The 14,601-nt window shown below is 38.4% G+C and overlaps 1 protein-coding gene across 3 annotated transcripts in view; it reads right to left on the bottom strand.

Annotated features, from left to right (window-relative positions):
* The window catches only part of sik3 (SIK family kinase 3), a 244,102-nt gene that overhangs the window by 16,409 nt on the left and 213,092 nt on the right, over positions 1-14,601 (bottom strand). For all 3 annotated transcript variants that reach the window (XM_052039992.1, XM_052039991.1, XM_052039989.1), the window contains 6 exons: positions 9,372-9,534; positions 6,356-6,481; positions 5,833-5,933; positions 4,623-4,738; positions 3,134-3,497; positions 421-1,325 (listed from right to left, as the gene is read on the bottom strand). In XM_052039992.1, the coding sequence (XP_051895952.1) occupies positions 421-1,325; positions 3,134-3,497; positions 4,623-4,738; positions 5,833-5,933; positions 6,356-6,481; positions 9,372-9,534 (1,775 nt within the window). The remainder of the gene's footprint in view (positions 1-420; positions 1,326-3,133; positions 3,498-4,622; positions 4,739-5,832; positions 5,934-6,355; positions 6,482-9,371; positions 9,535-14,601) is intronic.

A 14,601-nucleotide genomic window follows, 5' to 3' on the forward strand; every position in this document is an offset into this window, starting at 1 on the left:
CTACCTCCTTTTCCCTGGGCAAGTAATGATTCCCACCAATACAATTATGACCTCCTGTATGGAAAGCTATTTCTCTGGGATCTTGCATGTCAATAGCATGCAACTTGTCAAGCATCAGTCCACCCACCAGTGAAATCATTCCGGTACTGGATTTTGGAAATAGCAAATAAAAATAAATCTGCTGAATGTAAAATCATGTCAGACTTGATCTATAACTAACAAAATTTGTAAGTGATACCCAAACATTAATTAAGTGACTGAGTGTTATTCTGGACCACAAATATTTATGATGGACCAGTCTGTACAAAATCATTTAAGATGCAACACCAGGAAAATTTTCTTTCTGTAAGAATCAAGTGTTAAGGATATGGTATGAAAAATCATCACAATTAGTGATAAATACTACTTCTTATCACTTACCTCTGCTTGGCACTTTGCTTCCGGCAAAGCCAGGGACTGCCTGGTGACTGTAAGGCTGTGAAACACCCATTTTGTGCACATGATTTATATTTGCTAGTAGTGGCTCTGCAGCCCCACACCTAATAGCATTGAGCAGCACTGGATTCTCTTGGCAGCATTTGGTGGATGTGTCAGTTGAGTCTGTATTGTCCTGATACCCCTCCCTGTTCCCCTCATTCACACAATCCTCTTCCATACTCTCCGAATGCATCAGTGGGGGATGACGTACAAAACTGTGGCCTTGGGATGACGAAGGGGGCTGTGGAATATGATCTTGGCCTCTGACCTGGAGCAGACGATGCTGATGATACGTTTCTGTACTCTGATAAGGCATATTTAATGTCTGTCGCTCTGATAAAGTCTGTTGCTGCCCACACAAGTTGGCAGTCATATTTCCAGCATCCCCCACCCCTTGGTTCATGTGCCTCAGCAAGTCATATTCTTGCTGTTGTTGCTGCCGCTGGTGACGTTTTAAAAAATGTGGCATTTCAGCAGGAGGTAAACGCAGGTCCTGTTGGCCTGTCAAAGAGTGCCTGGGTGATAGCAGTCCCTGAATCATATGGCCATACTGCTGAGAAACTTGCTGGTGTCTTGTGTAGTCAGATGGCGTTGGAGAAAGCAATGCCTGATGTAGTGATGAAGCTGTGAAATCTTGTTGTTGATGTTCGTGCTGCATGACGGCTTTACCAGCTATATTTTGGTTATAGTTTGAAAGTGAGTCCATCTGTGCAATTTTCATGCCTTGGGAAAACATTGCTGTTGCTGGATTGAAGTTGTTAGTTAAAAATCGGAACTGCTCCTGGAAAAGGTGAGGGTGCAAGTGCGTCTGGTCATAGCTCAAAGGAGAAAACCGACTAATAGGTCGACTGAAAATAAACAGAAATCAGTGTTAAAAAAGTTAAGATCATTATGAATCAAACTGACAGTCACATATAAGCCAGTCCAGGTAGGAGTGTCAGGATATTAGCGAGCAAGTTGGGTTTTTAATCATTATCTGGACCCAGAAATTATTATATTTATAGAATTCAACAGCAGATCTTGCCAGGTGGTTTTTGAAACCATGACCTGGGTTTTGATTCTGAACATAAATCAGTGAACTTCCATACACATCAGAGATTTGAAAAGGTTCAAAGACAGATTGAAGCAACATCTGCCTTTCACTTAATGGTATTACCACACATGTTGACCCCTATAATGACAGGGCAGTTTGGTAAGCAGGGGGAAGGAGGTGGTTTTGCTTGGGAAATATCTAAGTATGGGTTTTCCTGCATTGTGTGCATTCAACTTTCCAGTAAGCAGATTTGACCTGTAACTGTATTATTGCCTTGGGAGTCAACCTGATTAGCAGGCTTGGAATCCAGTTGGTTAGACAGCACTCCAAAACAGACTACTATTATAGGAAAAAAACCTTCAGCTACTAATGTAAGAGTTGCATACTAGTGGTGGGGGATTTGGGAGGAGGGTGCAAAGGGAGGGAGTAAAACAACTTATTTCCAACAAGAGAGGGGGTAGGGAATCTGATCCCCAAGTAGGATTCTGATCCAATATTATTAGCTAAGCTTGGTAGAGTAGGAGGAAGTACTGCTGCTTTTCCTTGCATACTTTTCCTTGCAATAAAGCAATTTACATTATTCCCTAAGCTCCTCCCTTTAACTGTTGGGAAGCCAAGGAAATTAACTGGAAGGCTCCCAATCTCATTAAAACATTTAAAAGGTCAGGCCACCTCTTTGGGAGCAAATTAGTTGCATGCCTTTTCCTACTTCTGTTGCATCAGGAAGTAGGGAGTTTTTAAACAGTTTGGGGTTGGACTTGAGAACTGGACAACCTACCCAACCCAAAATAACCTTCCATGGCTTTTCCTCTCACTATCTCTGCAATCTTCTCTAGTCCTACGCCCTCCATGATATTGGCTCTCCTTCAGCTCTGGCCTCTTGATATTAATCTCTTCAACACTCATGACCATTTCTTCAACTGCCAAAGCCTTAAGCAGCCAACCCAACTTCATTTTTCTTTCCTCTCATTAAGATAATTCTTATAACCCAGCTTTATGATTACCTGCCCTGAAATTTCTTTTACAATTTGGTCAAATTTAGTAATGTTCCTATGAAGCACCTTAGGATGTTTTACTATTTTACAGGTGATGTATAAATATGTTGCTTTTGTAGCAGATTTCTTTCTGAACTTATTAAGCTTTAAAAGCTATTATGTTGTCATTTACAAATCATGAAGAACTCCATAACCAAGCTAAACCACACAGTACTAAATTGTTGCCAGATTTTTCTAAAAAATTCAGAAGCATTAATCATCTTAATTTTTCAACAAATATTATTTGATCTATAAATCTCAGTGGAAATATAATAATTAAAACAATTTTTAAAAGTCAGATTTCACGTGCTGTGTGATGATTTTCATTTAAAGACAATTATTAACCATATTAAAATGCAAATTAAGGATAATATCCAACATTAAGAACAAAAGGCTAATTAAAAAAAATTCAACTTGTCATTTTAAATCTGTAATTTTCAGAGATGGTTCTAACTGATATTGAAAATGCACTGCTGGCAGCGGAACCAATGCCTGCATAACTCTGGAAGTTAGCAGATTCCTTACTAACTTTTAATTCCAATCAGCTAGAGTACTAAAACTTAGCAATCAGATTCAAGTGTACTCTTACCTGTTTACCTCTGCACTGTCAGCACTCAGTTGTTTTGCCAGGGCCCTGTGTTGTCCAAGCCCAAGAGATGGCATGTGCAACCCTCTCTGTTGAAGGGGAATCTGATTCCCTGAACTGATGATTCCACGGGGACGTGTGGTGTGCAGATTTTGCCCAGCACCTTGTAGCAAGTTGTTGCTGAGCATATCTGGAGGTTCCTGGACTTGAATTGTAACTGGCTGTGTTTGCGACTGCTGTGACAATCCAGACTGTAAATTCATTCGAGGAAGATTAAGGTTTGGGGGAGGGGGGCTATTACTGGGCTGTTGAAACAGAGCATGTTGGGATGGTATGCCTTGAAACTGGGATGGAGAGGCAGCACAACCTAAGAAATTAAAAGTGTAAAAACAAACATTTCAGACAGTGAACTTCCACTGTACAAGCAATGGTCTAGTCAGTACTCAATCCAGTGAAACACTTCCAGCAATACCCCACATTAGCCTGGGAACCTGCAAATAGCTCAGTACTAACAGAAGACCCAATTAACTCATTAATTCAACTGAACAGCTTTGCTCAGAATCTCTAGACTCATTTTATATCCAAATAATGATTTAGCAACCGTGGATTTTTATTGCCAGAAGAAAACTCAAGCAACTATATATAATTTGATAATGAGCATCAAGATGCAAGAAGTTAAATGGAGTATTTCACATTTGAGAATGCACTACAGTTCTTAGTTGATCTCAGTTACTTTAGAACTGGACAGTGCCATAAAACAAAGTATATAAAAAAAAATTAAAAGTGGCTTAGCTGAGCAATATTATACGCCACTGAAGAATATATTTTGTTTGTTCCATCAGCCAGCTATCTTGTATGCTTGGAGAACAATCAACCTGTTCAAATTTACAAATAAAACTACAGACAAATCTATGTATGCAGAATTTCTGTTTGCTTATGGCAAGATATTCAAAGCTCTTTACGATATAAAAACATTATTCAGAATGGAGACACAAGAGTCTGCAAATGCTGGAATATGAAGCAAAAACAAACAGCTGGAGGAACTCAGCAGGTCAAGCAGCATCTATGGAGGCAAAGGGATGGTTGTTGTTTTGGGTTAAGACCCTGCATCGGGACTGAATTATCCAGAATGATTAGAAGCAGGCGAGTAATACCAGAATGCTATTTTGATTAAGATTCTTACTGCTTGAACATATTCGTGCATTAGCTTGCAAGACTATGTTAAGCCAAGAAGAAAGAATCCTGGTTTGCCAATGATTGATTTACCTTCCATTAGTCAATCAAGTAGGTGGTCAATCAATAATGTCCTGCAGTATACGGGTCTTAGTATACTATAAAGAATGAACAATTCCAAACTTCTTCCAACATGGAATCACCTCTATTTCACTTACATAGTTGGGGAAAAAAAACAAATAATAAACAAAAATACAGTTTCAAAAGATGTTTAGCCTGGAAAACCTAGTCTCTAAAATTGACATTGGACTATACTTACTGCTGGACTGCATGATGGCTGTGGTGCCAGGTGGAGGACTATTATTAGACTTGCTGAAGAGATGATTGTTGGGATGATTTGGAGGGGGGCTTGACTGTTCATGTTGAATTCGTAACCTGTAGAAGGCATTTTATTTTAAGTTGTAACTTGGAGGCAGATACAGGTAGTTCAATTAATGAACCTTTGTCTCATAATTCCCAAATGCTGCTTTCAACTGAACTGTAGAGATGCCCATTGACCTTATTAAATAGCAACTTCCCAATAATGTATCACATCTAAAGTAAATGGGATTTAACAAGCTTATGCAATATATTCGGCTTATGGCTTTAGCATGCTTCATGTAATAGGTTTTAGATGTTTTTTGACAAATGGTGCTAGGTGTGGTTGGAAATAAGCTTATAAACACAAGATTAGAATGTTCCAAGTATCATTTCACGAATACTTCAATTACAGTTTTAAGAGCACTAACTGTATTCCAATTAATAAAGTTTGAAAGATACTGTAAAATATACTTATTAAAAGGACATTTAATTCAACATGGCACTTCTTTACAATCTGTTTGAAAATTTTAAAGAGTATTCTAAATGCGGTACTTTCAAACTAATTCCATTGTTAATAATACCAGTGCCAACTTTTTCTTGTGTAAACGAAAGTTTTAAGCAAAGTATAAGGGTTAATGGCAAGTCAACGAAACCCATGCTGCCTTATCATTGCATTGTTCCTTAAGTAACTTAACATGCGAGTTCACCTACTCCAATTGATATGACAGCTTATTCTCCATCAAAATATTTTAAGACATTCACATACCAAATTATTTTTGAAAAATCATTATGCATCTGACAACAATGATTAGTTAACTTATTTATTGCCAAAGAAATGTCCCGGATACCGGAAGAACTCCATGCCCCCTTATTTGCAAATTGGATCTTTCATGCTCACTTGAATCGTCAGAACACGCGGAGGATCAAAGCCGAACATCTGGTCTGTCATTACAACAGAACAGCACTCTCTTAGTGTTACCCTTGATTATGAGAGCTCAGAAGCTGGTATGAGACTTAAACTCACAATAAAGGATCACAGGTATCAGTCAATTAGATATACAATATTAATAAAATTATTAACATACAGTAGTTACAAAACAGAAATTTAAAAAATAGTACATTATTATTTAGTTACTTAACCCAGACTAAGATGTGCTTGGATTGCTCACCTTTGGAGCTGATGAGTTATTAATGCTGGTTGGTTTTCCACATGTTGTACCAATGAAGCTGTTGACAATGGAGGTGAAGGCTGAGCTGGCCGAATACATTCCTTTAGGGGCAAAGAAATGAATGGTTGCATTTGGCAGTAAAAAAATATAAACAGGAATCATATGCACCGATTGCCAGCTAGGACTACAACAATCACAATTTAATTTTTATTTTAATGTTTTCTGTGACATTAAAACTATATAAATCTTCCATAACCTGGATATCCTGCGTCCCTTAGTTTAACACTCCTGAAAGACTAAAAAGGCTGGAATATTTTTTCATCCACTGAACCTAAAAAAATCCTGTGGCACAACTGAACCTTTCATCATCTTAATCTCACAAATTGTTGCTACCATTCAACAAGCTATAATGTTAAAAGTTTCCATATATATTCTCTCTGAAGTCTGCTCTTCTCAACTGAAAATCATTCGGTTCAATAACACTCTCAGTACAAGGGGTATGTCATTTTAAATCACTCCCTACCTGAATCTGTTGGTGTCGGATTTGTTGTTGCTGTTCTTGTTGGTAAAGAATGTGCTGTTGTTGAGTCTTCTCAAATATTTTTTCATCCACTGCATTTCCATATATCTTTTGCAAATGTTCACATTCCTAAACATGAAAAGAGCTTAGAAGTGGTCACTTGGATACAAGATTTGCAATTTGAGCTTCTGAAATCTGTAGTAATAAAACCAAGATCAAAATAATTCTATCAATCAAAACACAGGAATCGCTAGATTTATACACAAGATAAATGTTGTATTTTCTGATTTTCATTTTTGGAAGACAACAATAATCATCCAACAGGTGCATCATGAAATATTTACAGCATATGTTTACTTCTGGTGCAATGTGCCAATATTTTGCTTTGTTACCAAGGGTAAACTGTACCAACAACCCTCAGTATTCAGAAGAAATTTTTTCCCTATTTGCAGTTCAGGTTTAGCTATCAGTCAATAATCATGTAGCTGATCAAGCAGGCAGCTCTGAATCAAATTCCCAAAGGGAAATAAATGATGGGCAATTAACAATGGCGTTGCCAGCAATGCCCAGATCATGAATTATGAAAACAAAATTATCCAAAATTGTTGGTTAAAATAGTTTCTTTTCCATTTTCATCTTATGACATAAGTGCATAATTGTCAAGACGCGATAGATTAGGCCTGTACTTGATGCCTAACACACCCACGGGAAATTCAAATTTGGCTGTTCCCTAACAAAACTTCAATTACAGTTATGGACAAAGAATCAAGCTAAATGGTAAAAATGTTCACATTTACAAAGGAATCTTTCGCATCATAGGTACCTCGTACAGATGAATCCAATTTTGAGTATTTTCTTTGGCTGTGAAACTAGTAAAGAGATATTATTGAAAGATGAAATTCTTCTCCTTACTGGCATTGCCCTTTTCCGTTAAATCGACTCAGTCTGAATAGCAGGGTGGATAAAATAGTAGTATGGCCATCTATTTAGGTAGGCAATATTCAATACGAGCATCTGGTCAGTGTCCCTCTGAAGATGTCCTGCCTCCGGGCATTTATGGGCATGATGGTGCAGCTGAGTAACTGATGGGTCAGAATTTTAATACTCTGGGGCTTTCAGTGGGATTTGGATTTCAGATGACATGAAAATTGGTGGTGTTGTAGACAGCAAGAAAGGTTATCCCAGGCGACAGTGGGATATAGATCAGGTGGAAAGTTGGTTGGAGTGTTGGCAGATGGGATTTAATCCCAACAAGTGCAAGGAGATGCACTTTGGGAAGTCAAATAGGGGTAGGTCAAATACAGTAGATGTAGGGCACAAAGAAATGTTGATGAATTGAGGGATCTTGGGGTTCAAGTCTGTAGTTCCCTGAAATAGGCAACACTGGTAGATAGGCTGGTGAAGAAGGCATATGCCATATTTGCCTTTATAGGCTGGGGCACAGAACATAAGGTTTAGGACATAATGTTGTAAATTACCAAGCACTGGATAGACTGCACTTGGAATACTGTGTGCAGTTCTGCTTGGCACACTATGAGAAGAGTGTGGTTGCACTGGAGAAAATGCAGAGGAGAATCATCAGGAGCAAAAAACAAACTGCTAGAGGAGCTGAGCGGGTCAACCACCTCCTTCTGCCTTCCACAAGGATCTCCCTCCCCACTGACCCTTCCATGTCCCCAAGCATTTTCCCCTGCAACCATAAGAGATGCAACACCTATCCCTACACCTTCTCCTTCACCAACATCCAAGGACCTAAACAGCCCTTCCAGGTGAGGCATGCCATTTCAACTCCCTTTCCCATTCCCACACAGACTTGTCTGTCCCTATTCTTCTCCACTGCCAAGGGAGGCCAAACGCAGACTGGAAGAACAGCACCTCATATTCTGTCTGGGTAGTCTACAACCCAATGTTATGAACTGAATTTTCCAATTTCAGGTAACCCACACCATCTGTGTTCATTTCTCTCTCCTTCTGACCCAGAATCTCTCAATCCTCCCTTCTTTCCAAACCCTCCAAGCCCCTTACCCAGTTTCTTTCCACTCCCCTACTTGGTTCCACCTGCCCATTATCCACACACTTAATCCAATTGGTCTCCCATCCTCTTCCCTCCACTGGTTCAATCTGCCCATCATCTCTCTCTTCTCTGGTTCCACATCACCTTCCTTACTAATCAGATTGCAGAATTCGACAGCCCTTTGTTGTCTCCACCTATCACCTTCCAGTCTCTGACTCTACCTTCACCTTCCCCTCCTGGCTCCATCTGCCCATCATCCCCCACCCCACCTGGTTCCATCTATCACCTGCTGGCTCCTGCCTCACCACTCCCCTTTACCTCTTTATACTGGCTATCTGCCCTCTACACTCTCAGTCCTGATGCAATGTCTCGACCTGAAATGCCAACTGCCCATTTCCCTCCACAGGTGCTGCCTAACCCATTGAGTTCCTCCAGTAGTTTGTTTTCTTCTGCAGATTCCAGCATCTCCAGATTTACCAGGATGCTGCCTGGATTGGAGGACTTATGGGGAGGAATTGGATGTACTGGGTTTATTTTCCTGAGAGCTAAGGAGGCTGAGGGCTGACCCGATACAAGTATATAAAATTATGAGAGGCATAAATATGGTAAGTAGCAAGAATCTGTTTTTCCATGGTAGGGGTATCAAAATCAAGAGGGCATAGGTTTAAGGTGAGAGGAAGGAGTCTTAAATACACACAGAGTGATTGATATCTGGAATGCCCTGCTGGAGGAGGTGTTGGAATCAGATTCAATTGATATGTTTAAGAGGTTTAGAAGGATACGGACCTAATGCGGGCAAATGGGATTAGTACAGGTGGGCAAAAGGTCAGCACGAACGGTGGGCCAAAGGCCATTTTTTTTGCAGTACACTGTTATCTACAATTATGTGCCATCACTGGGAATGACTAATGAGATTAAATTACTTCCCAGCCTTAGGTCTTGTGGCAGCTTTACTCTACCCTTGGCTGCTTGACTTTATCTAATCACTGCTGTCAAACTGCCTACCTGCTGCAGCTGCTTTATGCTACTGTTTGTGTTTGTGCTTTTCTCCATTTTCTCTAGATGAGCTTTGAATGCCTGTATGGTAGCAGCACCATCTGAGAAACGACGAACTGGAGAGAATCGTTCAGTTGGAAGGTGCAGGGTATTGGGGTCTTTGTAGCAAACACTGCAAAACAGACAAAACTTAGAAAATTAATAGGTTCTGTGAAAGTGCAACAAATCAAACTCCATTTACCACCCTAACCTCAAATTCGCATCATCTTGTTTCATTTTAGGGCTGTGTAAAGATCATGTTTTCTCAGATGCAGCTCTTTCCAAATCCCTACACATATAATTCCTATAATTTATTCACAACTTATTTATTTTCCTCTGTACAAACTTGCACTAAAGAAATCATGAGCGATCAATAACAGTTATGTTGCAGAAAGATTCTGGAAATTGTAAAAATCTGATAAAATATGTTTAAGATCAGTAATTCTTCTAAGCCAAATTGCTAAATTGAAATGTAAGCTATATCGAACAATAAAGAACAGACTGGACTAATAGGATGGTAAGGTATATTGTACTGCATTTACCTTTTTCTGCAGAACACTGATTTCATTCTCACCCACCCCACGAAGTATTTTATAGAAGTAGAGATATTTTCCAAGCTGTTACTTGTTACAAAGAAAATGCTACAGAAAGATAAATTTACCAATCCATATTCTTATGGGTCCTACAATAGATAATTTTACCTCCCACCTTCACTGGGAGAGCAAGATTGGTGAATTTACCCATTGCACACAAAAAAAATCTATTTATTTTCTACTTTAATATATTTCTTAGATGAATTGTTTTATGTATTTAATAATCATACATTTAGATCTGCCAAAAGAATACCAATCAATTTCTGTAAAAATTTAATTATAGCTGCGCTGAACTAACATCACCTGAGCACTTGATGTTAGGCATGGCACCACCTCAAGAAGCAAGTATTTTCTAATTCTATCTCTGTATCAGCTGCATAATAGTTAAAAATAATGCAAATTTTATCTTAGACACTAAAATTGAAGAAAACATCCATGACCTAGAAATTCTATCACTCTCTCAGATGGTAGCAAGAGACCTCATGGCTAGTTGGACGGTGATGGGACCTGATGGTTTGAACAGGAGTACTTTCCACATATTGTTACTAGTTGCCCTGATTTGACACTACTTTTAAAATTGTTAAGGGAATCAAAGCTCTGACTCGATCACATAAAATGAAATAGTCGATTATTAAGAATTCTTCTATACTGTGCTCCATAATAATATTCATAATAAAATGGGAGAATATTTTAATAATACAATGTTAATGAGTTAGTGTTACTTATGAAAAGCACTGATTTTGAACAATAAACACTGTTCATTTGTGGGTTCCTCCAGTGATCATTGTTACCACTTAAATTCATTTTATGAAGCTGAACAATAATTTAGCTAGTCAATACTAAATTGACAAAATACATGAATTGTCAAATATAACAGTTACTTGCATAGTTAGCACCAATGAGTATTAGTTCCTGCACATTTGTTTTACAATCATTGCTCTTAAAATAATAAAGTTAAATTTTAGCATTATCTCAAGGGAAATTGAACCAAACCACTTGATAATTAAATATCTTGATACTAACATGAATAAAGAAACATGACCATAGTACAGATTATAAAATTACAAAATCTAGCGATAAATTTAAGAAAATGCCTAATTTATGTAATCTGAATTACAAGTTCAAGACTTTCTAACAAATGAACAAAAATTAAGCTTTAGGATCATGGTTCAAAAGTTAGAAATCTTGATTGCTCTGACGTTTCTGTTAAATCAGTAAGTAGAACTACCAAGTCCTGGCAACGCCACTGAATTGGACAGTAGTTGGCAATTTGTTGCTATTAACAGCTTCCATATCTCACCAATTATCTCCTTTACTGAGAATTCCAATGTAGCGGCTACCATGTGGTTCATGTGAATACCAAGTGTAAACTACATTCAAGTGTGTGCTTTCAGATTTTAGTTCTGTCAATCTGTTGAATATATCTGATGGAATAGCAAATTAAGTAAAATTCTTGGTAACCACATGAAATACAAGCAAAATTCTGAGATTAGGTAAAATATTTTTTCAAGCCCAAATCACTTTGCTACGTTACTAGCTTATAAAAGCTGTAAACAGTGTAGTATTAAACATGTGCAAGCAGTTATGTAAACTCTTTTGCATATTATTCTCCTCAGATCACCGTGCAACAATAGGATTACATGTGAACCTGGGTTCAGTTATCTGTGTACCACTTAGCCTGTAGAAAACATCATTCATGAAATGTTAAGTGTCTGTCTTTTTCAATGAGAGTAATTATTATCTTTAGGACTTCCAATGTCCTTACTCTTCCCCATCTCTGTAATCTACAAACAACCAAGATCGATGCAGGTCTCCAATTCTGGCATCTTGTGCTTTTCTCTCTTCAGTCACTCCACCGCTGACAGCCAAACTTTCCATTGACAAGGCCTAAAAGTCTGGAAATGTTCTCTTTAAATCATTCCACCTTTGTGCATCTCCCTCCTCCTTTAGAAGCCTATCATTTTGACCAAGGTTTAGGTCACTTTTAGCAAATATCTGGACCTGTCAAATTTGATTTGACAATTCTCCTTGAGCTATTTAACGAGGTCAATAGTGCTATATAAATGCAAGTTGTTGCTGCAATAGAAAATTTAATAACCAATATTAGATTAAAAGACTATGAAACCAGTATTTATTCACAAATAGCAAATGGCAAAACTATATATATTAAAATAGTGATGAATAGCAAGATACCAGAAAACTGAATTAAAAACTAGATGTTGAAAGTAGTCAGTGAGTCAGCCAGCAGCTATGAAAAGGGAAGGAGAGTTAATGCGTCAGACTGGTGAACTGTCATCATACAAGTTGTTTCATTTCAAAATTTTTCAGTTTAAGTTGCAGAGAAATGGTGGAGGGAAATTAAGAAATGAGAAGGAAAGTCTGTGATAGGGTGGAAGATACAAATGTCAGAAGAGATGAAAATGAAGGACCAGCTGGGAAGGTAATAAGTAAAAACACAAAAGATCGATCTAAAGATGGAAGTAGCAGAATCATTAGAAGAACCTGTTTAACTCGGGCTTGAGTCAGGAAAGATGTATTATATAGGTCAAAAGATGAGGTAGCCTTCCTCATGCTTACACTAAATATTATTGGAGTAATGTAGAGAGCCAAAGACAGAGAGGTTAGTGTGGGAGTGAGCTGGAGGAAATAAAGAGAATTAAATATGGTCAGTTGCTGCAATAGTTCAAAAATATTGCATCTATTGCTGCAAAGGTTATAATTTGTATCATATTATGTACAGCAGTGACTATCTAATGTTTCAACACAGCCCCACTGCACTGTTGCTAAATTCTCTAAGCTGTGCGATGTAAAATGTCAAGGAGATGAACTTGATCATTTACACTGGAAGTGATGATCTATTTCCATCCCCCATTTCCCTCCATAACTTTTTTTTTGAAATTATTATCCATTGCTCATTATTGAGGGGAAGGGGTGGCGAGGAGGTCCGCAAGCAATAAAACAAATCCCTCCAGCCCCACATAGCAAAAAGAATCTGAGCCAACTTCTCTTGCCCATTAATCAGAAAACCTGACTTGGTACACATCTCTCTCCCATCCCTTTCCCCCACCAAACTGGGCATTGGTGACTTCATCCACAGATCTGTCTACAGCATTGCCAGTGCTCTCTCAGACTAATTCATTTACCCTGACTTTCCATGAGCATAGCCAAGGGAGATCCACTAGGACCATCATGTACACAGAGAAGTTATTAACAACATTAATAACTGAGGGTGTGAATAGAGTGGCATTACGGTTGTGTTATTGGGAGAGAATCAGAGATCTGGACTAAAGATTCTGTGACATGAATCCCACCTTGGCAGATGGGGAATTACAAGTCAATTAATAAAATAGGTCTGGAATAAAAATCTGGTATCATTAGCAGTGATTATGAACCTATCAGGTTGTCATAAAACTCATCTAGTTCACAAAATGTCCTTCAGGGAAGTAAACACATTTCCCTTACCAGACCTGGCTCATAAACTCACAACAATGTAGTTGACTCTTAACAACCTACTGAAATAGCAGTTTAGGAGCAAGTAGGAATGGATAACAAAAGCTGCACCTGTCAGTGAAGGCCACAAATTGTGAATGAATAAAATAAAGAACACAAAAGAGCAAAATAAAAATTGCCCATTGATTTAATCAAGTTTTTATGGAATGTGGAAATTAACACTCTCAGGTTTTGTCCTTAAGTGGTCAGTTATGTTTACAAAATATAATTTTATTGCCATATAGCTTTGGAAGTATTTCCTCTATTCTCCAACCCCACCCCAAAACTTCCATTTTTTTTCCATTATTCCGTTTAGTGATTTTCATCAGAATCTCAGCATAGAAAGAGGCCGTTTGAAGTACCGTGCCTGTGCCAATGCTTCCTCTCCAGTGAGGTGATTTTACCTCATTCAGTTTCTGTATTCTTTTCTTATACATCTTAATTTTCCTTTTTGTGTTTTATTCTCTTAAGTGTTCTGCCATAATCATCTACCAACTGTCATTCATGATTACAGGTCCTTGCTGCATTACGAACACCTAACTTATGTACAGCCTGTACACGAGCGAGCATTTGGGAGACTGGCGGTATGGACTTGCCAGATGCTGTGACTGTAGGCATCTTCTCAGTGTGGGAACAGTTCACAACCGCAGTTCCGACTTGCTAACCGTTTGGCTTATGAACGGTTCACAGGAATGGAACCCTGCCATAACCTGGGGAGGACATGTATACATTTTCCCCCCTTTATGCCACCAGCCCTAACAATGGGTAAGAAATAACAAGAATTAAGTGTACACGTGTGATCTGTTGCATTAATTACTTAACTGATAATGATATATTAAGTAGTTTCTTGATTCCTCATACTATTCGTATTCTCCTACGTTTTCCTATTTTCACACTATTCCCTGCCACAAAGGGCAAGCAACTAACATATTCCCAATTCTTGCTGCTCTGTAACGGATTGCTTCGACTTGGCTCAGGACATTCTAGGATCGCTTGCTAACTGATGTACTCCTTCAGCCTCTCCAGAAGATTCAGCTGGATTGGAAACTAGTATTATGGATTTAACTGATGTACAAAAACAACATCCTTTTCCTCCTAGGTATGCCACCTGAGGTGTA

The sequence above is a fragment of the Pristis pectinata genome, chromosome 27, assembly GCF_009764475.1.
Source record: "Pristis pectinata isolate sPriPec2 chromosome 27, sPriPec2.1.pri, whole genome shotgun sequence".
Classification (NCBI taxonomy): Eukaryota; Metazoa; Chordata; class Chondrichthyes; order Rhinopristiformes; family Pristidae; genus Pristis; species Pristis pectinata.